Source organism: Macrobrachium nipponense, chromosome 2 (genome assembly GCF_015104395.2).
Source record: "Macrobrachium nipponense isolate FS-2020 chromosome 2, ASM1510439v2, whole genome shotgun sequence".
Lineage (NCBI taxonomy): Eukaryota > Metazoa > Arthropoda > Malacostraca > Decapoda > Palaemonidae > Macrobrachium > Macrobrachium nipponense.
Window position 1 is genome coordinate 35,958,531 of NC_087201.1, and position 27,616 is coordinate 35,986,146.

At 45.1% G+C, this 27,616-nt stretch overlaps 1 protein-coding gene across 1 annotated transcript in view; it reads right to left on the minus strand.

Annotated features, from left to right (window-relative positions):
- The window catches only part of LOC135220530 (peptidyl-prolyl cis-trans isomerase FKBP4-like), a 275,919-nt gene that overhangs the window by 237,856 nt on the left and 10,447 nt on the right, over positions 1–27,616 (minus strand). Inside the window, exon 2 of the mRNA XM_064257712.1 lies at positions 23,925–24,006. Coding sequence (XP_064113782.1) covers positions 23,925–23,990 — 66 coding nt within the window. The 5' untranslated portion in view covers positions 23,991–24,006. The remainder of the gene's footprint in view (positions 1–23,924; positions 24,007–27,616) is intronic.

Sequence of the window (27,616 nt, forward strand, 5' to 3'; positions counted from 1 at the left end):
GTCGCAGTTGAGATGGGGGAAGTAGCTTGGAAGACCTGCCAGACTGTTGCGAACCCTCCTGTCCGGAGACGAGAGAGTCCACCTGGCCCAGCACCGAGTCAGCCAGAGCCGATCGCGGCAGACCCACTGTCGTCTTGGGTTCCTTCTTAGGACCCCAGAACAACTCGAGCCTGGAGGTAGGCTCAGAAGGTGGGAGCGGTGATCCTTCCCCGAGGTCATTGTGCTGACGAATCAGCGCAATAACCTCTGCAAACGACCTCTGGATCTCGGGAGTGACCGCGTCTTGTGGAGTAGGACCATTAAGTCCCTCCAACAAGAGCGCCTCCCGAGACCCTCCTCCTTCCAAAGGAGGAACTGTAACAGACCCCTCCTGGTCTCCTCCTGCCACTTGTGCGTACGACCTGGTCGATCCTAAGACAGTGCCAGGCTCGTAGGGCGTTGTGGTGGGACTGTGAGGAGCGCGCTCCTCACCGTCACTCCGGATCACCTCACTCTTCCCGGTGTAGCCTGAGGAAGTTGAAGGGATCGGAGAGGAAGACCTGACGTTCCCCCCTCACTCACCGGCAGAACCGGTGTGCTTGGGGAGCTGCAGGCGATCGCCAACCCGCGGTGGCGATCGAGCTGCAGGCCTGGTCGCGCAGCTGGACCGAGAATAACGGCTCCAGTCCCGAGCGTCAGAGGAGCTGCTGCTGGTCCCCCTACCCACCCGGTCCCAGTGGGAGCGGCGGTCAGGGGACTTGCAGAGTCCGCTGTCGCGGTGGGAGCGGGGCCTGTCCTCACAGCGCGTCAAGCTGGCCGGTTCCGGCGACCGAGGGGACCTCTTCCTTGTCTCAACCTGTGGCCGGTCTGGGACCGTCGCGTCAACCCTGGGAGCCCGCGTATTGCTACGAGAGCGATCGCTGGTCTGGCAGGAGTCACCCGAGCGGCTCTCACCGGTACCTCTCGCGAATGAGAGGTCAAGACGGAACCTGATGCAGCAGCAGAGCCCCTAGCACCAGGTGAGGAGGTACCCGTGTTAGCCGGTACACCTCTGGTCCCCAACTTCTTCTTCCTTGCGGAAGGAGAGACGGGCCCCGCTCCCGAAGGAGCGGGAGGACCAGCGGAGGACCCCCCCGTCCCACAGGAGTGAGACGGTCCCTTAGAAGTTCCTGAAGGAGACTTCTTAGGGGGGGAGGAGACAGCCTTCTTCCTCGGCCGTGAAGCCTTGGAAGCCGAAGGGGAGGAGGCAGCAGCAGACAACGACGAAGACGACGATGAAGACAACGATGAGATCTTCCTTATCTTCCTCTTCTTCTTCGTCAGCTTCCTCAGGACAGTCGTCAGATCCTCCATCCAGGACGGAGCCGGGGCTATTGCCGAAGCAACATGGCCCGGGCACCTGTCCGGAAGGACCTGCGACTGGAGCAGCAACACCACGGGCAGGAACAACGTTGGCAGGGGCTGGTCCAGGTAAGGCAGGAACGTCAGGTACGGCAGGCACGGCAGGGACAGCAGGATCAGCAGGAGGCGGGGCAGCGGCCAGCGACCTCCTGGGTACTGGTGGCAGGTCCAGGGGCGAGCTCTTTGGGCACCGGAAGTCGGGGGCTGGGGCGAGAGCAGCGAACCCGGGCGGCGGTGTTACGACCCTCCTCGGAACGCTAGGGAACGGCGCCTGCACTGCAGCTGAAGGGGTCACCGTAGCAATATGCTGCATATAAGCCAGAAGGAGGGGCGGCATACCCTGGGGTTGACACGGTGGTGGTAACCGGACCGTGCGTGACCGGAGCAGAGCCACTCGCGAGGTGATGCAACAGCCCCAGCACGCTCAGTGTCCCCTAGAGACCCAACGAGCACCACACCTGAGGATGCAAAAGTTGGGTTAGTAGGAGGGGTTCCCCCTCGCCTGGGGGGACAAGTCCCACCCCGAACGAACGGCAGACCCTGAGTACAATTAGATGTTGGGGTACCTCGCCCCCTCCTCCACGCTCGATGGATCGGGCGAAGAGAAGGAGCGAGAAAGCACCCCCCACCGCCCCACCCCCGGAAGGGGAAGGAGCCATACGCGGGAGCTGAGATGGAGGGAAGAAAGAAGATGACGTGTCCATGACCAGGGGAGTAGCTGGAGAACTTTCCGACGACTCCCTGGCAGGCTTACGTCACTTCCTCCTCCCCTCAAAGCGCGCCCACTGCTCCTCCGACCACAAAACAAATATCACAGGGCTCGGCGCAAGAGCATTCGTGCCCATGACACCGAGCACACAATTCATGAGGATCAACTTCCAAGAAGGAGCGGAAGGCCCCACACTTACGGCCCTCCACACCAGGGGAAATCCTGGGGCTGATGGGGGGCGTGGGGAACTCTCCAGCTCACGAGAATCCATAGTAAATTGGTAATAATACAAAGCCCACATACTTACAGTATTGAGACACAATTCACACAAAAGCAAACCAAGGTTTGGAGAAAACAAAGCATACGACGAAAGGCGGGCAGAGAGAAATGGAGAACACGTCTGTCACCCAGCGCAGCCGAAAGCAAAGTGAATCTTCACCTCCCAGTCGCGCGGTGCGCTGATTGTCGGACAAGCAGTTAACTACCGAACTCCCTTTTTCGAAGCTTACGACCGGTTCCAGCTGCCACAAGTTACATTCCTATTGTTAAAGGACCAATGGTTTTTTATTTGTATCGGAACAATAAGGAGTTATGAAGCTTTAGTAAAAGATTTCTATCAGCTCCCCAACTGGTGTGAGAAAGCACCTTCAAGATGTGTAGAGTTTCTAGGCTCTTTGCTTTTATATGTTTGATATGGGGGACCCAAGTCAATTTTATGTCAAAAACTAGGCCTAAGAAGTATGCCTGTTCTACACACGGGATTCTACGGCCATACAAATAGAGGTCTGGATCAGGATGTACTCCCCTGATCCGACAGAAGTGGACAGCAGTAGTATTGCTTACAGAGATTTTAAAACCCTGTTTCTCAGCCCAACTTACTATTTTATTTATTGTTAATTGTAGCTTTCTTTCTGCTACAGTCATCCAGGTGGCAGCAAACGATATTGACAAGTCATCCACAAACGTGTCTTTAAGACCTCTCCTGGAATAACAGCTGCAACACTGTTTATGGTCAGAGCAAAAAGTGTTACACTGAGAACACTGCCCTGGGGAACACCTTCTTCTTGGCACCTTTTCCCTGATAAAGTACTGCCAACTTTAACTTTAAAATACCTATGATGTAAAAATGATTTCACAAATAAAGGTAATTTGCCTCGTAGACCACTATTATGCATAGTCTTCAGAATCCCAAGTCTCCAAGCAGTGTCATATGCCTTTTATATACAAGCAGTGTCATATGCCTTTTTTATATATAAAAAAAAAACAATGTCACAAAATGTTGCTTGGAGGCAAAGGCTTCACAGACAGAGGTTTCAAATTGCAGTAAGATGTCCAGGGTGGAGTGCATTTTTCGAAAACCACACTGAGAAGGTGTTAGAATATTGTTGTGCTCTAGATACCACATCAGTCTTACATTTACCATTTTTTCCATCAATTTACACAAGCAGCAAGTTAAAGCAATGGGGCGGTAACTTGCTGCACAGAGAGGATCTTTTCCAGGCTTAAGGAATGGTAACATGGTAGCTAATTCCCACATGCTAGGGTAGCTGCTTTCATCCCATAATCTATTGATAATACTTATTATAAAAAGTTTTGTGTTCCTTGAAATGTGTTTAAACATTTCATAAGGAATCTCATCTGAACCAGGGGCAGTGTTCTTGCTCCTAGATAAAGCAGAGTCAAATTCCCTTTCAGAAAAAGGCATATTATATGATTCAGCTTTCTTTGCTGAAAAGTCAAGTACCTGTTGTTATTCCATCATTCTGAAATTATGCCGTGGGGAACTATCTGATTTCTCAGAGACTTAAGCGAAGTGTTCTGAAAACGTATTACTAATTTCTGTGGCATCAGTGACATGATTATTATTCACTTTAAGTACTGGAGGAGGACTGGGTGTAAAATTACCCTGAATTTTTCTTATTTTCTTCCAAATGCTACAGACTGGTGTTCTGCTGTTAACCCTCTTACGCCGGAGCGGTAAATAAAAAATTGTCTCCCGTGTGCCGGAGGGGTTTCAGAGTGAGGGCGGAAGCGGAAAAAATATTTTTTTCAAAAAATCACAGCGCACTTAGTTTTCAAGATTAAGAGTTCATTTTTGGCTCCTTTTTTTTGTCATTGCCTGAAGTTTAGTATGCAATCATCAGAAATGAAAAAAATTATCATTATCATATATAAATAATGCGATATATGATAGCGCAAAAACGAAATTTCATATATAATTGTATTCAAATCGCGCTGTGCGCAAAACGGTTAAAGGTAACAAGTTACTTTTTTTTCGTTGTAATGTACACTAAATTGCAATAATTTTGGTATATAACACATAGAAAAACGATAAAAGCAACACAGAGAAAATATTATCACAAAATAATGCATGAATTCGTAACGCGCGGACGTAAACAAATATTTTTTTCAAAAATTCACCATAAATCTAAATATTGTCCTAGAGACTTCCAATTTCTTTCAAAATGAAGACAAATGATTAAATATTACTATACTGTAAGAGTATTAGCTTACAATTGCAGTTTTCGACCATATCTGACGAGTTAAAGTTGACCGAATGTCGAATTTATATATATATATATATATTTTTTATATGCAATTATTTCGGAAATATGAAAAGCTACAACCTTCAAATATTTTTCGTTTTATTCTACATGAAATTGTGCACATTTTCATATATAAAACTCTATGAAATGCCTAATATGAAACGGAGCAAATATTCCGAGAATGGGACTTACGTATTTCGGAGATTTGTGGCGGAGAATCCGCGCGCGGAGGGAAGGAAAGATTTTTTTTAAATTCACCATAAATCTAAATATTTTGCTAGAGACTTCCAATTTGTTTCAAGATGAAGATAAATGACTGAATATTACTAGACTGTAGGAGTTTTAGCTTACAATTGCGTTTTTCGACCATTTCGGTAGAGTCAAAGTTGACCGAACGTGGTTTTTTTTCTATTTATCGTGATTTATATACAAATATATTTCAAAAATGAGAAAAGCTAAAACCTTCAATTATTTTTTGTTGTATTCTACATGAAATTGCGCACAGTTTCATATATAAAACTTTATGTAATGGCTAATTTAAAATGGTGCAAACATTACCACAATCGCACGTATGATTTTTTCGGAAGACTTACCGCGCGGACGTAAAGAAAATGTTATTTTTTTCATAAATTCACCATAAATCGAAATATTGTGCTAGAGACTTCCTATTAGTTGCAAAATGATATTGTTAAGATACAATAAAGTTTTGTACATACTTACCTGGCAGATATATACGATTAATGGCCCACCCATCCTCCCCTCAGGAGACAGGTGGAAGAGAAATTATGGCTTAGAAAACGGGAATGGTTCCAGACCCCGCCACCCAGCGGCGGGAATGGTGGATCACCTGACCTACCTGTCGCGTGTGCCGCGAGTTTTGAAATTCTGTCGGGACGACCGAGTCTATAGCTAAGTATATATCTGCCAGGTAAGTATGTACAAAACTTTATTGTATCTTAACAATATAATTTTTGTACATGAAAACTTACCCAGCAGATATATACTTAGCTGATTGGCACCCTTGGTGGCGGGTAAGAGACAGCTAAAAACAAAATAATAATACTTAAACTAAATACATTAAAAAACAGGGAAAAAACAACATATGTTCTTGGATAAAATAATCCATGGTTCCTACCTGATTGGGCTGAAGACTTCATGACTACTGTCGATGAGTCTGCCTGCCTCAAGAGTTTCAGCGAGGAATGGACCTATGGCTGAATAACTCTTTGGATCGTGTCAATGGGGGCTAGCCCGCTTACGCGACAGAGCCTATTCTGGATCGTACCAATGGGGGCTGACCCACTTACATGGTAGAGCCTTGACCTTTTGTCATATCAATGGAGACTCGCCCTCTTACATGACAGAGTTAAGGTTACGTACTATAAGTAATCACAAGGAGCACTGAAGCCAATCCCGATCACCTGACCATGTTAGTACTGTTATAATCTATGAATTGCAAGAGGGTTCCCTATTTTCTCTGACAATTAACCAATAAAAACAACCACCAATAAAAGATAATTTAAACACTAAAGTAAATTACGAAGGATTAGCCTCAGCCCCTTCTCCCAGCACTGAATTTGCCGAAACATACGCTCCCAGAGCAAAGCACCTTTCGTACGAAATTTTTACGTCTCTTAGGTAATTCGAGGCAAACACAGAATTACATCTCCAAAACGTAGACTCTATAAGTGCCTGCAGAGACCATGTTTTGTGAAATGCTATTGACGTAGCTATGGCTCTCACTTCATGCGCTCTTACTCTGAGAACCTTGAGGTGCTCTTCATCGCACTTAAGGTGAGCTTCCTTTATTACATCCTTTATGAAGAATGTAAGGGCATTCTTAGAAATCGATCTTTTCGGATCTCTTACAGAGCACCAAAGACTTTCTTCTGTACCTCCTAGCAACTTTTTCTTCTTCAGGTAGAACTTGAGTGCCCTGACTGGACACAAAGTCCTCTCTAGTTCTCTTCCTGTTAATGAAGAGAGTCCTCTTATCTCAAAGCTTCTTGGCCAAGGCTTTGAGGGATTTTCATTCTTTGCTAGAAAAAAGTGGTTTAAAGGAGCAAATCGCTGAATCCTTCTTAAAACCCACTTTACCTTCCAAAGCTTGCAACTCGCTAATTCTCTTAGCTGTCGCTAACGCAACGAGGAATAAGGACTTTCTTTAAGTTAAGGTCTTTTTCTAATAAAAGAAAGCTGTGTGAGACGGTACGAAATTTTTTTACCGACAATTAGGAACTTGAGGACCACATCCAAGTTCCAGCTAGGTTTCTTGATTATATGGTCTTTCGTGGTTTCGAAAGACCTTATAAGGTCATGGAGATCTTTATTTATTGGTCAGATCTAGTCCTCTATGTCGAAAGACTGAGGCCAGCATACTTCTGTAACCTTTCACTGTTGATACTGCCAGGTTACAGTCTTTTCTCAAATATAGAAGAAAATCTGCGAATTTCAGTACAGAGGTACTGGAAGAGGATATTTTCTTCCTCTTACACCATCTTCTAAACAACTCCCACTTCGACTGATATACCCTAGAGGTGGAGACTCTTCTGGCTCTTGCAATAGCCTTCGCCACTTCACGTGAAAAGCCCCTTGCTCTGACAAGTCCTTCGACAGTCTGAAGGCGGTCAGACTTAGAGCGGGGAGTGTTTTTTGTGAAACCTGTCCGAAGTGGGGTTGTTTGAGAAGATCGTTCCTTAGTGGAAGCGATCTTGGAAAATCTACTAACCACTCCAGCACCTCTGTGAACCAATCGAGAGCTGGCCAGAAGGGAGCGATGAGGGTCATTCTTGTTCCTTCCGAGCAAGCGAAACTTCCTCATACTTCCCCTACTATCTTGAAAGGAGGGAAGGCGTATGTGTCCAAGCCTGTCCAATCTAGCAGAAAGCTGTCTACTGCTACTGCTTGTGGATCCGAGATCGGGGAGCAATAGTTCTCTAATCTGTGATTCCTGTTGGTCGCGAACAGGTCTATATTGGGCCTTCCCCACAGATGCCATAGTTGCTGGCAAATCTGAGGATTGAGAGTCCATTCCGTGGGTAGGACTTGGTCTTTTCTGCTCAACAGATCTGCCCGGACATTTCTCTCTCCCTGCACAAACCTTGTGAGAAGAGAGATCTTCCTTTCCTGAGCCCAAATCAGCAGATCCTTTGCTGATTCGTACAGGGAAAAGGAATGCGTCCCCCCTTGTTTCTTTATATATGCGAGGGCTGTTGTGTTGTCCGAGTGGATTTGAATCCCAGAACCTGAGACCTGCTCCTCGAAATGAACTAAAGCTAGATGAATGGCTGTTAGTTCTTTCTTGTTTATGTGCCAGGACACTTGTTCTCCTTCCCAAGTGCCTGACACTTCTTCCGAACCTAGGGTCGCTCCCCACCCTGAATCTGAGGCGTCTGCAAATAACGCTAGGCGAGGGTTCTGTAAGTGAAGGGAGATTCCCTTGCTTAGTTTGTGGATCTAACCACCAGCGGATATTCTCCTTGATCCCTTTCGAGATTGGAAAGGTTTCTCCCAGATTGTTGGACTTCCAATCCCATCTCTCCTTCAGATAAAATTGAAGGGGTCGTAGGTCGTAGGTGTAGTCTTCCTAAGGAAACGAACTGTTCCATCGAGGAGAAGGGTCCCCAGTAAGCTCATCCATTCCCATCGCGGAACAATGTTCGTTTCCTTAAGAAGACTGCCACCTTTTCTAAGCAGCGTTCTCTCCTTTCCTGCGAAGGATACGCTAGAAAATCCCGAGAATCCATCTGAATCCCCAGATAGACAATACTTTGCTGGGGAGTCAGCATGGATTTCTCGCGATTGACTAAAAGTCCTAGGGACTTTGTCAAATTTAGAGTAAATAAAAGGTCCTCCAGACATTTTTTCTCCGATTGGGCTCTTATTAGCCAATCACCCAGATATAAAGAGATCCTGATCCCTTCCAGATGTAGCCAATAAGCTACATTCTTCATGATGTCCGTGAAGACTTGAGGGGCAGTCGAAAGTCTGAAACACATCGCTCGGAACTGGAATATTTTCCCTTGGAACATGAATCTTAGATATTTCCTTGCTGCCGGATGAATTGGCACATGGAAATACGCATCCTGAAGGTCCAGGGACACCATCCAGTCCCCTGGACGAAGAGCAGACAGAACAGAGGAAGACGTCTCCATTGAAAATTTCTTCTTCAAAACAAAGAAATTCAGGGCACTGACGTCTAGAACCGGTCTCCATCCCCCCGATGCTTTCGGTACCAGGAACAGCCGATTGTAAAATCCTGGAGACTGGAGATCTTGAACCAGTTCTACCGCTTCCTTGGAAATCATCTGTTCCACTGCCTGCAAAATAGCAAGCTTTCGGACTGGATCCGAGTATCTTGCAGTCAACTCCCTTGGAGTTGTCGTCAAGGGAGGATTTTCCCTGAAGGGGATCAAGTATCCTTTTTTTAGGATCGAGAGGGACCAAGAGTCCGCTCCCTTCTGCACCCAGACTTTTGCAAAGTGGAGTAGTCTGGCGCCTACTTTTGTCTGGAGGACTCCCTGCTCATCTAGACTTCCCGAAGGACCTTCTAGATGGTCTACTCCTTCTATGTGGTCTGCGACCTCTAAGAGAGGTCCTAGAAGAGGAGGCACCTCGAAAGGGCTGTACAAAAGAGGGTCTCTCTTTTTTCTCGATAGGCACGGCCGGCCTAAACTTCTTGGCTGAGTGAGTGAGGAGATCCTGAGTTGCCTTCTCCGTAAGAGATTTAGCAACCTCTTTAACAGTCTCCTGTGGAAACAGATAAGGGGACAAAGGTGCAAAAAGAAGAGATGTTCTTTGTAAGGGTGATACGGCTCTTGCTAGAAAAGAGCTAAAGACCGATCTCTTCTTTAAGACTCCCGTTCCGAAAAGAGAGGCAACTTCTACGGAACCGTCCATAACCGCTCTGTCCAAGCAAGCCAGGACGCTTGAAAGTTCCTCCATGGAGACAAAGTCAGTGTCCTGAGCTCTCTTAGCTAACGCTCCCAAAACCCAGTCCATGAAGTTGAAAACTTCCAGGGTCTTAAAGAGGCCCTTTAGAAGGTGGTCAAGCTCACACATGCCCCATGTTGCTTTAGCAGAAAGCAAAGACTTCCTCCTGGAAGAGTCCACTAAAGATGCGAAATCCGCGTCTGCGGATGAAGGGAGGCCTAACCCCATTGGTTCCTTGGTCTCGTACCACCTTCCTGGTTTACCTGTTAACTTGGAAGGAGGGCAGGAAAAAACTGTTTTGCCCGCTTCCCTTCTAGAAGTCAACCACTCTGAAAAGGTCTTTAAGGCCTTTTTCATACAAAGAGCAGGGCGCATCTTGACGAAGGAAGACGACTTGTGAGCTTTTGTGCTCGACATTAAAGATCCTGGTGAAGGAGGATCAGCAGGATGAAGGGAGTCTCCGAACTCCTTGAGAAGCAAAAGAGAGAGCCTCTTGTAGTCAGAAACTGCTACATCTACGGGCTCCTCCTCTTCCGATACTTGTTCCAACGGATCCACTGAAGGAGACCGTTTGGGAGTGATCGGGCTCTTCCCGGGAGAAGAACTCCTTTCCCGAGAAGGGGAGCGCTGAGCGTTCGAACTTCTATACGAAGAATGAGGCTCCTGTCGGTCCGAAACACTCTTGCGCCTACTAGACTCTTGTTGTCTAGGCCCTTGCGGTTCGCCAGACTCGCGGCGCTTGATAGGCTCCTGACGCCCTGATTCAGGGCGCTTGAATGGATCCCTGCGCCCTGACTCCTGACGCCTAACAGGCTCCTGGCGCCCTAACTCTTGACGCCTAACGTACTCCTGGCGTCCTGACTCCTGGCGCCCTGACTCCTGGCGTCCTGACTCATGGCGTCCTGACTCATGGCGTCCTGACTCATGGCGTCCTGACTCCTGGCGTCCTGAATCCTGTGGTTTGAGAGGCTCTTGAAGCCCTTTCTTGCGTCTCGCTGCCTCTTTGCGCCTGCCTGGCTCCTGGTCCTGTAGTCCCAAAGGATCCTGATACCTAAATCGGTTTAGTTTCTCTTCAGGTTCCTTGAACCTAAACCGATCGAGACTTCTGCTCGATTCACGGCGTCTCGCAGGAGAGGCTACGTTCTTCCTGTCTACCAGGATTCAAAGCCTTACCCACCAGAGGGCGCTTTGGAGAAGAAAGCCTATAGGGCGAAAGGACTCTCCTCTCCGGAGAACAACTCCTGTCGGACGAGTCTCTCGACGAAGGCGATAAACGCCCTGGAGATTGTGAGGGTTCTCTCCTATACGAAGAGGGGCGCTTAGCGGAACTCTTAACAGGGAGCGAAACATCTTTCCTCCTTGTCGAATCCTTAGCGAAGGAGCCTACTAAAGAGGCTAACTGCTCTTGCAGATTTATCAGAAACTTCTTCGTAGGATCCTGAAGAGAGGGCTCCTCTTGTCTCGTCTTCTTAGGCACCGAGGGCCAATTCTCGGGAAAACGCTCTGGGCTGGAATCAGCCGCGTCTCCTTTTGGCGCCTTCCAGGCTCTCTTCAAAGGGCGCGATAGAGAGGCCGAACTCCATCCTCGTTTAGGAGAGGAAGAGTCTGAGGCCGAAAAACACTCCCTTAGGACGCCTTTTCTGCGGCAATCCGAGGCAGCCTGGGACTTTACAACAGGATCTGCCGAAGGGACGCCTGACCGTTGGGGATGTTCTGCATCCTCCCTGCGGCTTTCGACATTCCTCCTCCCCTGGTCCTGGGAGTTTGGAAGAGGTCTAGGCCTAGGAGCAATGAGGAACCGGTCAGACGCCCCCTCCACTGCACTGGGGACACTGCACAAGTCACTATCACCACTCTTACCTTCATTTAGAGCTCGTAACTGAGCTTGAAGTTTCTTGATGGAAGCTTTTACATTTTCCCTCTCTGAAAAAGAATCTTTGGATTCAGCACTTCTTGTTCTAGAGAACAAGATCTACTAGATGACCTAGCTGAAGCCTTCCTTACTCTATCTCTCTCAAGCTTCCTAACATATGAAGATAACTCCTTCCATTCAAGCTCTGTTAGGTTCTCGCACTCAATACAGGTGTTATTAAAAGAACATTCATTCTCTCTGCATTTAGCGCAAACACTATGAGGATCTACCGCCGATTTCGGCAGCCTAACCTTGCAACCTTCCCTACTACAAACTCTAAACATAGGTGAAGCCTTAGCGTCAGACATCGTGAAAGAGTAGCCAAAACCAAAGTCGAAAAACAGTCCACAATAAGCGTATGCCAAGCCAGAGAAAAAACAGAATACGTCACCAAAAAACCAATCCAAATTCTCGGCAAACGAGTTGAAATCCAAGATGGAGGAACGAACAATAGGTGCTGTCCGTTCAACCGACAGAGAAATTATGGCTTAGAAAACGGGAATGGTTCCAGACCCCGCCACCCAGCGGCGGGAATGGTGGATCACCTGACCTACCTGTCGCAAGTGCCACGAGTTTTGAAATTCTGTCGGGACGACCGAGTCTATAGCTAAGTATATATCTGCTGGGTAAGTTTTCATGTACAAAAATTAAGGTAAATGATTGAATATTACTAGAATATAAGCGTTTTAGCTTACAATTGCGTTTTTCGACCATTTCGGTAGAGTCAAAGTTGACCGAAGGTTGAAATTTTGGCAATTATCGTTATTTATATGAAAATATCTCAAAATTGATAAAAGCTACAATCATGAGTATTTTATTGTTGTATTCTACATAAAAATGCACACATTTTCATATATAATACTTCATGTAACGGCTAATTTACAATGGTACAAAAATTATGTCAAAGTGACGAAATAATTTCCGAATGTGTCACAGATACTTTTTAGTGCGGCAAGAAAGAAATTCGCGCTTGCGCGCCTGCGTAACGATTGTAAACAAAACAACACCTTGATCCGTGAACTCCCAGCATCCCCCAAGGCGCGTGATTCAAAAGTTTTAGGCTGGTAGGCCTATAAGTATTTTTCCGCAAATTTAAAAAAAAAACTTTTGTAAGTAGACGTAAAATACGTCCAGTCGGCACACAGGAGACAAAAAATGTCGACGTAAAATACGTCCAGTCGGCGTAAGAGGGTTAATAGAGGATACATATCCGGCCCATGCTTGTCTTCTGGCAGCTTTCATAGCTTTCCGAAATCATGCCCTACACTGTTTGTAAATTATGACATTGTCCAAGGTGCGATGTCTATGGCACCTGGTCAATGATAACCTTGTAGCTCGGTGTAACAGCCTTAGGTCTTCTGACCACCACGGTACTGGCCGTCTCCTGAATAGTCCTTTAGTTCGAGGAATCGAGTGTAGACCTGCAGTATGTAATGTAACATTGAGTAGATCAATGGCATTATGGAGGAGTAATGATAGCTTATATTTGACAACATCTCCAAAGATTGTGTGTGAGAGAGAGAGAGAGATTGGTGGAAGAATGAATGGGAGTGGTTAAATGGCGGTCGGAAGCATGTCTGTTGTGGCGCTCTGTAGGAAGTCAGTGGAAGTCTGTTACAAGAGTCGTAAGCAGTGAGGCGTTTGGTCAAGTCAGTGTCGGTTTTGGCAGCAGTTATCCTTGGTGTTTTGTTGTTTGGGCGTTATTTGATAGATTTTGGGGTTGTGAAGTTGTTGTGCGTGTGTCTATCTGTGGTGGGTTGAAGAGAGTTTGTGGTGCATTTCGGTGTCTGTGAGTGGTGGTTGGGCAGTGTTGTTTGGGGGGTTGTTGTGCTTGGGGAAGTCGTGTGGTTGTTGGTGTTTTCTTTCAGGCTGTCATGATTTGTCGGGATTGAGTTGGAGAGTGTGCCCTGTGCCATTCCTTTGTGTCTGTTGTTCTGGTTGGTGAATCTGATTTTGGTGAGGTGAGGGTTATTGGCTAGTGCCATCCGTGTCCTGTGAGTGGTTTTGTGCAGGTTTTGTGTGTGGTGGTTGGGGCTTGCGTCGTGTGGTTGTTGTGTTCTTTCAGCTTTTGGTGTTCATCTGCAGTGATTTGTCGGGTTATTGAGTTTTTGTGGGGGTGTGGGTCTCGGGTGGTTGGTTTGTGTTTGGTTGTCGGCGGTGGTTGTGTGTTGGCTAGCCTATAGCCTATATCCAGTGGACAGCACAGCCTAGCCCTAAGTATCAGAAGCCAGATGTGAGTACCTGTTTGTGTTTTGTGTATCTGGTTGTGGTGAGGTTGAAGAGGTTTGTGGTGCATTTTCCGTGTCTGTGAGTGGTGGTTGGGGCAGTGTTGGTTTTGGGGGGTTGTTGTGCTTGGGGAAGTCGTGTGGTTGTTGTGTTCTTTCAGGCTTTTGGTGTTCATCTGCAGTGATTTGTCGGGTTATTGAGTTTTTGTGGGGGTGTGGGTCTCGGGTGGTTGGTTTGTGTTTGGTTGTCGGCGGTGGTTGTGTGTTGGCTAGCCTATAGCCTATATCCAGTGGACAGCACAGCCTAGCCCTAAGTATCAGAAGCCAGATGTGAGTACCTGTTTGTGTTTTGTGTATTTGGTATTTTATCGAACCAATTGTCCTGCAGGTTAAAAGTAACGAATGCACGAATGGTGGGTCAAGTGATGTTGCCCATGTGTGTGTGTAAGCTGGCAAAAATGTTGAGTGATAATGGACCTGAGTTTGTGGGATGGGAATTTGAAGAAATGTTGAAGGAATGGGGTATTGTGCATGTGTATTCTACTCCGTATATGCCCAGTGCGAATGGGTTGGCTGAAAGGACTGTTAGGACGATGACTGAGATTTTGTGAATGATGAGTAAGGGCGATAAGGATTGGGATATGTATGTAGGACGTGCAGTTTGGGTATATAACGCCACACTGCAGAAGAGTATAGGTATGTCTCCTTGTAAATATGTGTTGAATTTTGAAAGGATTGTCAGACCGCAGTTGGGTCTGTCAGAAGGTGATCGGGATTTGTGGAAGAAAGCGAGTGAAAGGTTTGAGAGTTTTTAAGATTGGGGATAAGGTGTTGAAAGAGGTGGTTGAGATGGGAAGAATGAATGTGAATAAAGTAAGGGAGAAATTTGAAGGGCCTTTTGAGATTTTGGAAGTGGGACCGAGTGGATTGAGTTATGTTTTGGGGAAACTGCGAGTAGGTGGGGGAATGGATGAGGTTAGGGCACACCATAACCAGCTCCGTAAGTGGAGGGAAGTACCACAGTATGTTCGGGAGAATGCAATAAGTGAGTGGTTGAGGGTGAATAAGTATGAGATCGACAGTTGGTGTTGGTTAAGTATGGAAGAAAACTGAAGAGTGTGGAGAGAGGAAGTGGAAGGGAAAAGCGTGAAAGGCATGGTAAAGGGGTTGGTGGTAGGGTGCAAACGGTTGATAGAGCGTGTGCCACGGATGACTTTGGGGGAATGAATGATACTTGTAGCGTATGTGGGTTTGAGTTGACAGGGACAAATAAGACTTCAGTGAGAAGGAAACTGAGTAGTGAGGAGGTAGTTGATAGGATGGATAAGTCTTTGCAGGTGTTTGACAGAAGTATGGATGAACTGAGTGGTTTAGTGGCCGAAATAGGGGAGATGTTGGAACCAGAGTTAGAAGACATTGGTGAAGTAGTGAATGGAATTTGGTAGGATGGTAGTGAGGGAGATAATGGGAGTTTGAAAGAAAGTGGTTTGGAAGAAGTGAATGGCGAGGTAACTGAAAGAGTGTATGATGGTCCTCAAACAAGATCCAGGGGGCCTGCATCTGAGCATCCTTGGGTGTTGCGAAAGGCAATTTAGTGTGGATGTTGTGAGTGTAAGGAGATGTTATCAAATGTAATGGGGGAGGTAATATGGAGGAGTAATGATAGCTTATATTTGACAACATCTCCAAAGGTTGTGTGAGAGAGAGAGAGAGAAAGAGATTGGTGGAAGAATGAATGGGAGTGGTTAAATGGCAGTCACAAGCATGTCTGTTGTGGCGCTCTGTAGAAAGTCAGTGGAAGTCTGTTACGAGAGTCGTAAGCAGTGAGGCGTTTGGTCAAGTCAGTGTCGGTTTTGGCAGCAGTTATCCTTTGGTGTTTCGTTGTTTGGGTGTTATTTGATAGATTTTGGGGTTGTGAAGTTGTTGTGCGTGTCTGTCTGGTTGTGGTGAGGTTGAAGAGGTTTGTGGTGCATTTTCGGTGTCTGTGAGTGGTGGTTGGGGCAGTGTTGGTTTTGGCGGGTTGTTGTGCTTGGGGAAGTCGTGTGGTTGTCGTGTTCTTTCAGGCTTTTGGTGTTCGTCTGCAGTGATTTGTCGGGTTATTGAGATTTTGTGGGGTGTGGGTCTCGGGTGGTTGGTTTGTGTTTGGTTGTCGGCGGTGGTTGTGTGTTGGCTAGCCTATAGCCTATATCCAGTGGACAGCACAGCCTAGCCCTAAGTATCAGAAGCCAGAGGTGAGTACCTGTTTGTGTTTTGTGTGTTTGGTATTTTATTGAACCAATTGCCCTGCAGGTTAAAGGTAACGTAAAGGGGAAAGTGTAAGTGTGGGAAATTTTGTTAGCTGGTGCGATTAACGTAACTGTGGGGGGAGATCTTTTACATCCCCCTCCAACTCACTCAAGTCTTTGAATTTTCTCCAATTTGCTTTCTCCAAGCACCATCGTGGTGATCTCGGGATAGGTGGACCATCATTGGTGTCGATCACAATTGGAGAATGGTCACTGGTATGCCAGTCATCACTTGTTCTCCAACTAAAATCAACACTGCAGTTGGAGCTACATATTGAACGGTTGATGCAGGAGACGGTGCCTGTCTGAATGTGGTAATGGGTAGGTTCTCCAGTATTAAGAAGACCTATATCTTCATTTTCTATTAAAGATGCCATCATATTCCCTTTCTGATTTGATGTTACATCTCCCCACAATGGATGTCTACAATTGAAGTCACCAAGTAGAAGAAATGGCTCTGGTAGTTGCTGCATTAAGTATATTAAGCTCTCTTGGGAGACATGGCTATTGGGTGGAATGTAAAGGGAACATAAAGTATATTTCCTTCTTAAATTAATTCTTACAGCCACAGCTTGTAGTGGAGTATTTAGTTTCACTTGGTAGTGTGGAGCGTCTCGACGGATGCAGATGAGGGATCCACCATGATTTCCCACTTCTAGATCAAATTTAGTTCTATAGTGAACATATTCCCTAGGACAAGGGGTATATTTACCTAGCATAGTCTGCAAACATACCCCTACAGGAGTGCGCTCATAGATCAAAAGCTTCACTTCCTCATACTTCGCTCGCAGTCCCTGACAGTTCCACTGAATAATGGAAGTGAACTTATTCATGTTTAGGACCAACACTGTGGTTCCTTTTTACAAGACTGGGAGATTTCTTTTTTCTACTAGGGGGAGGCATTTTGATGGAAAGTTTTGTTGGCTTCTTGGGAGGAGTTATCGCCTTCATAGAGCCAACATCTTTTCCTTAAATGTCTTTGACACTGAAGGGTTTTTTAGTTTCTTTGCTCTCCATCTCTATCGAGATGGAGAGAGCAGGTGTTCTAAAGAGACCACCTCAAGTGTCTTTGTACTGCTGGCAGTAGCTAGCTCTGCCTCTAATGAGGCTGAAGTACCAGCGAGGACTGGCACCGGGGGACCAGCACCTGCTGGTTTGTCCTCTAAAGAGGAACTGGCACCAACAGAAGCTGGCACCCGACCAGCAACCACTGGCCTTGGCTCCAAAGAGGCAGATGGTGGAGGGTGTGTCTCTACTGACACTTCACTTTTATTCAGTTCCATACTTGTGTCTTTCTTGTTGGTTCTAGTGAACCTTGTCTTTACATTCTCATCACCAGTTGACTCGGATGATTCAGTTAGCTGTCTTTTTAATGCTTCTTTATTTGATTTTCCTTTTGTGCTCTTAACTCGGGTGTTTTTATTTGTCTCTTTCTTTTGGTTTCTTAATTTTGCTACTACAGAAGCAAAACTTAGACCGGGTCGTAAAGTCTTTGCTTTGGCTCTCTCTAGTGCTTTCTTAAATGTTGTTCTTTCTATTACGCAGATTGCTTGGATTTCTTTTTCGAGTAAATATACATCACAATGCTGAGATAATGATGATTCATGTCCCTCACCACAGTGAACACATTTAGGTTCCCCTGGTCACATACCATGCTCATCTTCTCCACAGTTGACACAGACTGCAGGATTTTCTTGCAATTTGGATCGACACGATTATAGGGTGTGTCCAAAATGCTGGCAATGGAAACACCTTCTAGGTCTCGGGATGTACAGCTTTATCTTAAACCTATACCAGGCTGCACACACACATTCTGGAAGTCTTAAGTATTAAAAGTTAATATTAAGGTAGGCTGAGGTATTCTGTTATTATCAACCTTCTTTGTCATCCTGTCCACCTTTATTACACCCTGGTCTTTTAATTCTGTTAAAAGTCTTTCCTCACAGAAAGCCAATCAACTGAGGGGCATAAATCAAGCCCTTTCTGGAGTTCAGGCTGGAGTGGGGAGTGCACTCAACCGTAACTCCCGCAAAGTCTGACAATCCCATCAACTTAATGCTTTCCTCTGGGGTGATGCTTTCTACTAGAAGCATATTTCCATTTTGAGGTGTTATTTTTGGCTGTCTGCCACAACATTGCACTATTTCCCTGTTTACTTGAAAAATATCTATATTGTCACCTTCAAGCTTCAAAATCAGGTATTTATTAAAAGAATTGGGTACAAAGACCCCAGGAGCTATTTCATACTTTTTATTTCTCTTCATGGCAAATGGTTCCAGTGTGACATACTGGAGCCAGATGCTTTTTGTTGAGATTTCCTGGCCGTATATCTACTCACATTGCTTTGGGTCGTCAACTGTGTTCGTCTGTCATTCGGCCCAGGGGTACTACATTGATCATGGGGAGCGACCATGAAAAATTGAAGTTCGGGTTCCATGGGCAAGTCCTTTGATGAAAGTATAGGGTCATCAGCAGAGATAGGGGGGGTTGCCATATGACGTAAAAACTGAATTCATCCAGATATTCCCCATACCCACCATGGAGTCACACTGAGAGGATGGGTCATCCCTTTAATTAGGGCCGTCCTAGGGGTAATTACTGGATATACACCCTATCTCCAGTGCTAAGGCGTCATGATGTCCGTCGAGATCAGACCCGGCACTGAGGATAGGGTTTGACATTAAACTTTCCCCTCGCTCGACCACGTCAGGAACTAGAGTTCTACGGGTGAGGTGGCATGCCGTCCATCCTCACCCTCCTTCGAATCCCAAGATTTAGACTAAATCATGTCCAAAACCAAGCCAACAGTCATCATCACAGAATCCATACCCAATAGGGGGAGGAGGGCAGAAAGATGAAATGTTTTTAGTAGGAGGAAAAGGGCTCACTTATTTAGTTGGACCGAAGGGGGAGCCCACAACAGTCTGCATGCGTGGTCCAGCGACACTGTCACATGAACAGCAGTTATGGTCACTCCGTGAGTCTAAGAATCGTCATCGTCCTCGCCAGCCCCCACGATCTCCTCCAACCACTTGAGGAAGGATCTGTTTGGTCCTAAGACCGGACCAGGCTCATGGCTGGACCCTAAGAAGTGCATTTATCAGTCACTCCTGTTCGCCTCGGTCCTCCCGGTGTAGCCTGAGGAGGTTGAAGGGACAGGTGAGGGAGACCTGATGCCCCTACCCTGCCTACTAGCAGAACCAGTAAGCTGGGGGGACTGCAGGCGATCGCCAACCCACGGTGGTGATCGAGCTGCAGGTCTGGATCAGCGGTCTCCTTGCGGAGAAGCGCTGGACAAAGGATGGAGTGTCGGTCTCGTGCGTCAGGGGAGCTGCTACGAGCGCTCCTACCCTGCCTACCAGCAGAACCGGTAGGCTGGGAGGACTGCAGGCAATCACCAACCCAAGGTGGCGATCGAGCTGCAGGCCTGGACCAGCCGTCTCCTTACGGAGAAGCGCTGGACCGAGGACGGTAGTGTCAGTCTCGTGCGTCAGGGAGCTGCTACCAGTCGTGCGAGCCATCCGGTCCCGGTGGGAGTGACGGTCGGGTGACTGGTAGTGTCCACTAACGCGGTGAGAGCGAGCACCGTCCTCTCGACGCGCAAAGTACCAGCCGGGTGACCAGGCCCAGGCGAGGCTAGACCCGTGATCAGGGGAGACCTCTTCCCAGCCTCGCTACATGAACGTTCTGGTGGGAATGTCACGTCTACCCTGGGTAACAGGTGATCGCTGTGCGAGCGATCGCAGGTCTGGCAAGAGTCACCTGAGCGACTCTTACCATCCTTCCACTCTGTGCCTGGGGTCTGACACGGTAAGCGTGCTCAGCAGTCTGGACCTTGGCTGCCGTACACTCGGTGACGCTCACAAGCAAGCAGCCAAGACGGTTCCCAGTCCGGAGGTGGAACCTCTGGAGCCAGGAGCAGAGGTTTCAGCGTATCTGGTATCTCTACGGTCCCCGTCTTCTTCTTCCCTGGGGAAGGAGAGACAGGTCCCGTTCCCGGAGGAACGGGAGGACCAGCGGAAGACCCACCTGTCTCACCGGAGCGAGACAGACCCTTAGAAGTCCCATGACGAGACTTCTTATGGGGGGAGACCACCTTCTCTTCTACGGCAAGCCTTAAAAGTCGAAGGGGTGGAGACAAGAAAATATGATGATCTCAAAGAGGAGGAAGACGACACTTGGCGAGCTCTCTTCCTCTTCGATTCCTCCAAACTCTGCCAGACTTCTACCATCAGGAGTAAATAAACATCAAAGGGCAGCGCGAAAGCTTCGTCCAGTAACATAACTCCAGGGTAGTAGTGGTAAATGAATATGATTATCAGCAGGGGGATCAGTACACACACACTTGAGGATCGGTATTACAACATGCTACGAGTCACAGGTACAATTCCAAGGTTGGGATAACCAATACGAAGACCTATCCAAACCAAATACTGCTGTAAACACCATCACCACTGTTAGTCTGTAAAAAAAATAAGGAAAAAATGATTAAAGTAATAAGGATACTCCTCACGCATCCAAGGGCACCGCCCTCCGAAGTGAGAGGATATCCCCCAAACATCAACACCAACGCCCCTTCTTCTACATTTGTCCAAAGTTAAGTATATCTTAGTTTTACCAGACCACTGAGCTGATTAACAGCTCTCCTAGGGCTGGCCCGAAGGATTAGATATTTTTACGTGGCTAGGAACCAATTGGTCGCCTAGCAACGGGACCTACAGCTTATTGTGGGATCCGAACCACACTATATCGAGAAATGAATTTCTATCACCAGAAATAAATTCCTCTGGTTCCGCGTTGACCGAGCCGGGAATCGAACTTCGGACCACCGGATTGGCAGCCAAGCGCGAAAACCACTCGTCCAGCGAGGAACTTACATTTGTCCAATAGTAAGTGAAAGGATGAAGGAGAAAAGAATTACCATAAAAATAAAACAAGGACAAACCTCTAAGTTCCCTTCGGCAATTCCCAAGCGTAAGTGTAATTTTCGGATGAATACATGTTTCATTACGGGATTGTCTCATCCTCACGTTAAATACACATCTCGACCTCACATTAAAGGGCGAAAGAATGTAAATAATATGTTGACATAGCTTTGCCGCCAACTCCAAACACAAATAGAGAGGCGGCTATAAAGGCTATCACAACAAGTGGGTTTGTATAGATTGAAAAAAAAAGACAAACTTTTGTTTAACCCTCTTACGCCGAAGCCCTAAAAATCAAAACCTCTCCTGTATGCCGGCGCCGGTTTGGAGTGAGCGCGGAAGCGGAAAAAATAATTTTTTCAAAAAATCACAGAGCGCTTAGTTTTAAAGATTAAGAATTCATTTTTGGCTCATTTTTTTGTCATTGCCTGAAGTTTAGTATGCAATCATCAGAAATGAAAAATAATATCATTATCTTATGTAAATAATGCGATATATGGTAGCGAAAAAAAAATTCATAGATAATTGTATTCAAATCACGGTGTAAAAAACGGTCAAAGCTAACGAGTTACTTTTTTTTCGTTTGTATTTTACACTAAATTGCAATCCTTTCGATATATAATACATAGTAAAACAATAAAAACAACACCGGAAAAATATTATCACAAAATGATGTACGAATTTGTAACGCGCGGACGTAAAAAAATGTTATTTTCAAAAATTCACCGTAATTCTAAATATTGTTCTAGAGACTTCCAATTTGTTTCAAAATTAAGACAAATGATTTAATATTACAATACTGTAAGAGTTTTAGATTAGAATTGCAGATTTCGACCATCTCGGACGAGTTAAATTTGACCGAATGTCGAAATTTTTATATATATATTTTTTTTTATATGCACATATTTCGGAGATGGAAAAAGCTACAACCTTCAATTAATTTTTATTGTATTTTTCATGAATTTGCGCATATTTTGATATATGAAACTCTATAAAATGGCTAATATGAAAAGGAGCAAATATTAGGATAATGCGATGTACATATTTCGGAGACTTGCGGCCACGAATCAGCGCGCGAAGTGAAGGTAAATATATTTTTCAAAAATTCACCATAAATCACAATATTGTTCTAGAGACTTCAAATTTGTTTCAAAGTGAAGATAAATGACTGAATATTACTAGGCTGTAAGAGTTTTAGATTACAATTGCGTTTTTCAACTATTTCGGTAGAGTCAAATTTGACCGAACGTGATTTTTTTTCTATTTATCTTGATTTATATGCAAATATCTCGAAAAAAGAGAAAAGCTACAACCTTCAATCATTTTTAGTTGTATTCTACATGAAATTGCGCACATTTTCATATATAAAACTTTATGTAACAGCTAATTTTAAATGTTGCAAACATTTCGACAATCGCACAAAAAAAATTCTGATTTTTTTCGGAAGAGTTACCGCGCGGACGTAAGGAAAATATATATTTTTTTTTTTCATAAATTCACCATAAATCAAAATACTGTGGTAGAGACTTCCAAGTCGTTGCAAAATGAAGGTAAATGATTGAATATTACTAGAATATAAGAGTTTTAGCTTACAATTGCGTTTTTCGACCATTTCGGTAGAGTCAAAGTTGACCGAAAGTTGGAATTTTTGCACTTAACGTTATTTATATGAAAATATTTTGAAACTGATAAAAGCTACAACCATGGGTTGTTTTTTGTTGTATTGTGCATGAAATTGTGCACATTTCCATATATAAAACTTTATGTAACGGCAAATTTAAAAGGGTGCAAACATTAGGACAATCGCACGAAAAAATTTATCGGAAGAGTTATCGCACGAACGTAAGGAAAAAGTTTTTTCATAAATTCACCATAAATCGAAATATTGTGCTAGAGACGTCCAATTTATTGCAAAATGAAGGCAAATGATTGAATATTACTATAATATAAGAATTTTAGCTTACAATTGCGTTTCTCGACCATTTCGGTAGAGTCAAAGTTGACCGAAGGTTGAAATATTTGCACTTATCGTTATTTATATGAAAATATTTCAAAACTGATAAAAGCTACAATCATGAGTATTTTTTTGTTGTATTTTAAATGAAATTGCGCACATTTTTATATATAATACTTCATGTAAAGGATAATTTAAAATGGTGCAAAAATTATGTTAAAGTGACAAAATAATTTTTGAGATGTCACTGATACTTTTTAGTGCGATAAGAAAGAAATTCGCGCTTGCGCGCCTACGTAGCGATTGTAAACAAAACAATGCCTTGATCCGTGAACTCCCAGCATCCCCCAAGGCGCGTGATTCAAAAGTTTTTGGCTGGTAGGCCTATAAGTATTTTTCCACAAATTTTTAAAAAAACTTTTTTGAGCCGACGTATGATACGTCCAATCGGCATACGGGAGACATTTTGAATCGACGTTTAATACGTCCAATCGGCGTAAGAGGGTTAATATTAATATCAAGCACCATATATAGTACATATTTATTTAAAAACACAAAAATAAACCAAAAATATACCACCGGTAAAAAAGAGCAACAACCAGTCAACCAGAGCTCACAAACACACATCTTCATCGGAAGACAGCCGAAAGCAAAGTGAAGTGTTTACATCCGGGCAGGCTAACCTACCCGCCTGCCACACGGTAGTTACTGCCTAACCACCTTGTTCAAGATTTAACAGCCGTAATTCCAGCTACGCCGTAAGTAATTCCTTATGTAAAGAACCGAGGGTTTGTATATCATGTAGGAACAAATTCATCTGTACTTAAGACAAAAACCCACTGTTAGGTGGTCCAAAAGTTAAGGCTACATCAGACTGGGGTACAACTTTTCTTGAAAAACCCAGAACATATAAAAATAATCCTTAATTTTTACCAGACTTGATGATATCCAGTTGGATTTGAAATCAGATAAGTAGAGGTTGGCGGATCATCCTAGATTCCAAGTGACCCCATATCTACAAGTACTGTACAACCAAAATATTAAGTAGCAGCTTACCTCCTTCAAAACTCCTCCATCTTTGTTAGGTGTAAGATCAATCAGGTTAGTCTCCTCACCACCCATAATGGTTCAAAACACCCTGAAGAAATAAAAAAAAATTATATTGTTATGATACAATAAAGTTTTATACATACTTACCTGACAGATATATACTTAGCTATTGGACTCCGTCTTCCGGCAGAAATTCGAATTTCGCGCACGCGCTACAGGTAGGTCAGGTGATCTACCGCCCTGCCGCTGGGTGGCAGGAATAGGTACCATTCCAGTTTTCTATCAGATTTTCTCTACCACCTGTCTCCTGAGGGGAGGTTGGGTGGGCAATTAATTGTATATATCTGCCAGGTAAGTATGTATAAAACTTTATTGTATCATAACAATATCATTTTTATACATTGAACTTACCTGTCAGATATATACTTAGCTGATTCACACCATTGGAGGAGGGTAAAAGACAGCTAACTACTGAATAGACAGGAATCACAACATACGTTGTAGGTAATAAAAAAGTAAAACCTTGGTTCCTACCTGATTAGACGGAAGACTTCATGGTTACTGCCCAGGAGTCTGCTTCGTCTCAAGAGCCTCAGCGAGATATTGATCTATGGCTAAGAGTTCTTGTGGGTCTGCCAATGGGTGCTGATCCACTTACTTGACAAGAGCCTTATTCTAGGAGCACAACACCGATCCCGATCACCTTAACCTAACACCTATGTTAGTTCTAAGATTGCAAGGAGTTATCCCCGAACTCCTCACAAACAACCAATAACTCAAACCACAACCATACATATAACGTAATAGTACAAAACAAAACTATAATAAAAAAAAAAAAATTTTGTACAACCTAGCTTGTAAGACACATTCCCAGTTCCCTACTGACAAAAGCAACGGCCGCCTGTGCGACATCAAGTACCCTTGTCAATAGAAAACCAAGAACTCATCTCAAAAGGGAGGTCTTCGTACAAATATAAATATATAAAAAATATATAAAATTTTTAAGGATCGGTATGTGTTCCAAGCCCCAGCACTGTATCCGCTGACACGAAAGGACCTAGAGAGAAGCACTTCTCATAGGTAACCTTGACGTCTTTTAGATAATGGGATGCGAAGACTGAGTTACATCTCCAGTAAGTCGCATCCAAAATGTCTTTCATGGACATGTTTTTCTGAAATGCTAAAGACGTGGCCACAGATCTTACCTCATGAGCCTTCACTCGAAGCGTTTTGAAGGAGTCATCAGTGCATTTGTCATGAGCTTCTGTGATTACGCTCCTAACAAAAAATGCTAAAGCGTTTTTGGACATGGGTCTCTTTGGATCCCTTACAGCGCACCATAGACTTTGTTGACATCCTCCGAGTTCTTTCTTCTTCTTAAGATAGAACTTAAGAGCCCTTACCGGGCATAAAGATCTTTCTATCTCCTCTCCCACCAGGTTTGAAAGACCCTTCACTTCAAAACTCCTGGGCCAGGGTTTTGAAGGGTTTTCATTCTTGGCCAGAAACAGAGTCTGGAAAGAACAAATAGCTGAATCTTTCTTAAATCCCACTCGAGAATCAAGGGCGTGGATTTCACTCGTTCTTTTAGCGGTGGCTAAGGATAACAGGAAAATACATTTCCATGTTAAATCCCTAAACGAAGCAAGGTGAGGAGGTTAAAATTTTTCTGATGAAAGGAACTTTAGCACCACATCCAGGTTCCAGCTAGGAGTAAGAGCAGATATGGACTTTGAGGTTTTGAATGATCTTATCAGGTCGTGAAGGTCCTTCTCTTCCGCTATTTTTAGGCCTCTATTCCTAAAAACAGCAGAAAGCATACTTCGATAGCCTTTTATAGTAGAAACCGATAACTATTCCTCTCTAAGGAAAATCAGGAAGTCGGCTACGTTGGTCACAGAGGTATCGGAGGAGGACAGCTTCTTCCTTCTACACCATCTTCTAAACACATCCCACTTCGATTGGTAGACCCGAATGGTTGAAGATCTCCGGGCTCTAGCGATAGCTTTCGCAGCCTTGCTCGAAAAGCCTCTCGCTCTGACAAGTCTTTCGATAGTCGAAAGGCAGTCAGAGCGAGAGCGGGGAGGTTTTGATGATACCTCTCGAAGTGGGGTTGTTTGAGCAGATCTGTCCTGTTTGGAAGAGATCTGGGGAAGTCCACCGTCCATTCCTGTACCTCTGTGAACCAATCTTGAGAGGGCCAAAACAGGGCAATGAGTTAGTCTCGTCCCTTTAGACGCCACAAACCTCTTCAGAACTACTCCTAGTAGTTTGAATGGGGGAAAGGCATAGGCATCTAGGCCTGACCAATTCAACAGAAGGGCATCTACCGCTATAACTCTCGGATCTTCCACCGAGGAGCAGAAGTTCTCTATCCTCTTGGATAGGAAGGTTGCGAACAGGTCTATCTGTGGCCTGCCCCACAGGGACCAAAGGCTCTGACACACTTGCGAGTGGAGAGTCCACTCTGTGGCTCTGTGGGGAGGACTTGGTTCGTTCTGCTGAGCCTGTCCGCCCTCACATTTTTCTCTCCTTTCACAAACCTCGTTAGGAGGGTAATGTTCTTTTCTTTTATCCATATTAAAAGATTCCTCGTTATCTCGTAGAGGGAAAACGAATGCGTCCCCCCGTTTTCCGATATAGGCCAACGCCGTGGTATTGTCTGAGTTGACCTGTACCACCTGATCTCTGACTTCTGGTTCGAAGAACTTTAGGGCTAGGAAAACTGCGCACAGTTCCTTGGCGTTTATATGCCAGGCTTCCTGTTCCTTCTTCCATAAGCCTGACACTTCTTTTGGCCCTAAAGTCGCCCCCCATCCCTTCTCTGATGCGTCTGAGAATAATATTTGGTCGGGGTTCTGAACCTCCAGAGACATGCCCTCGTTCTTCTCTAGAGGGATCAGCCACCACTTTAGGTGATTCTTCACCTCTAAGGGAATCGAGAAAGTATCTGTCAATTGTCCTTCTTTCCAATTCCACGTTCTTTTTAATCTTTTTAAGAAGAATTGAAGAGGGCGTAGGTGGAGTCTTCCTAGGGAAATGAACTGTTCTAGAGAGGAAAGAGTCCCCAGAAGGCTTAACCATTCCCTCGCTGAACTGCGTTCTTTCCCTAGGAAGTTCGAGACTTTCTGTAAGCCCCGAACGAGTCTTTCCTGGGAAGGGAAAGCCCGAAAACCCCGAGAATCCATCCGAATCCCCAGATAAACTAAGTTCTGGCTGGGGATCATCTGCGATTTCTCGAGGTTCACGAGTAATCCTAGAGATTGCGTTAGATTCAATGTTGTGTGCAAGTCCTCCAAACATTGCTTCTCCGACTTGGCTCGGATGAGCCAATCGTCCAGATAAAGGGAGATGTTTATCCCTTTTAGATGAAGCCATCTGGACATATTCCGAAGCACAAGGCCCTGAACTGGAAGATCTTTCCTTGTGTCATAAACCTGAGATACTTCCTCGATGGTGGGGGTGAATTGGAACATGGAAGTAGGCATCCAGAAGGTCCAGGGAGACCATCCAGTCTCCCGGACACAGAGCTGAGAGAACCGAAGCAGAAGTCTCTATGGAGAATTTCTTCTTCTCCACGTAACGGTTCAGGATGCTTACGTCTAGGACAGGTCTACATCCCCCCGAAGCCTTCGGGACTAAGAAAAGGCGGTTGTAAAATCCCGGGGAGTGAGGATCCTGCACTACTTCTATCGCTT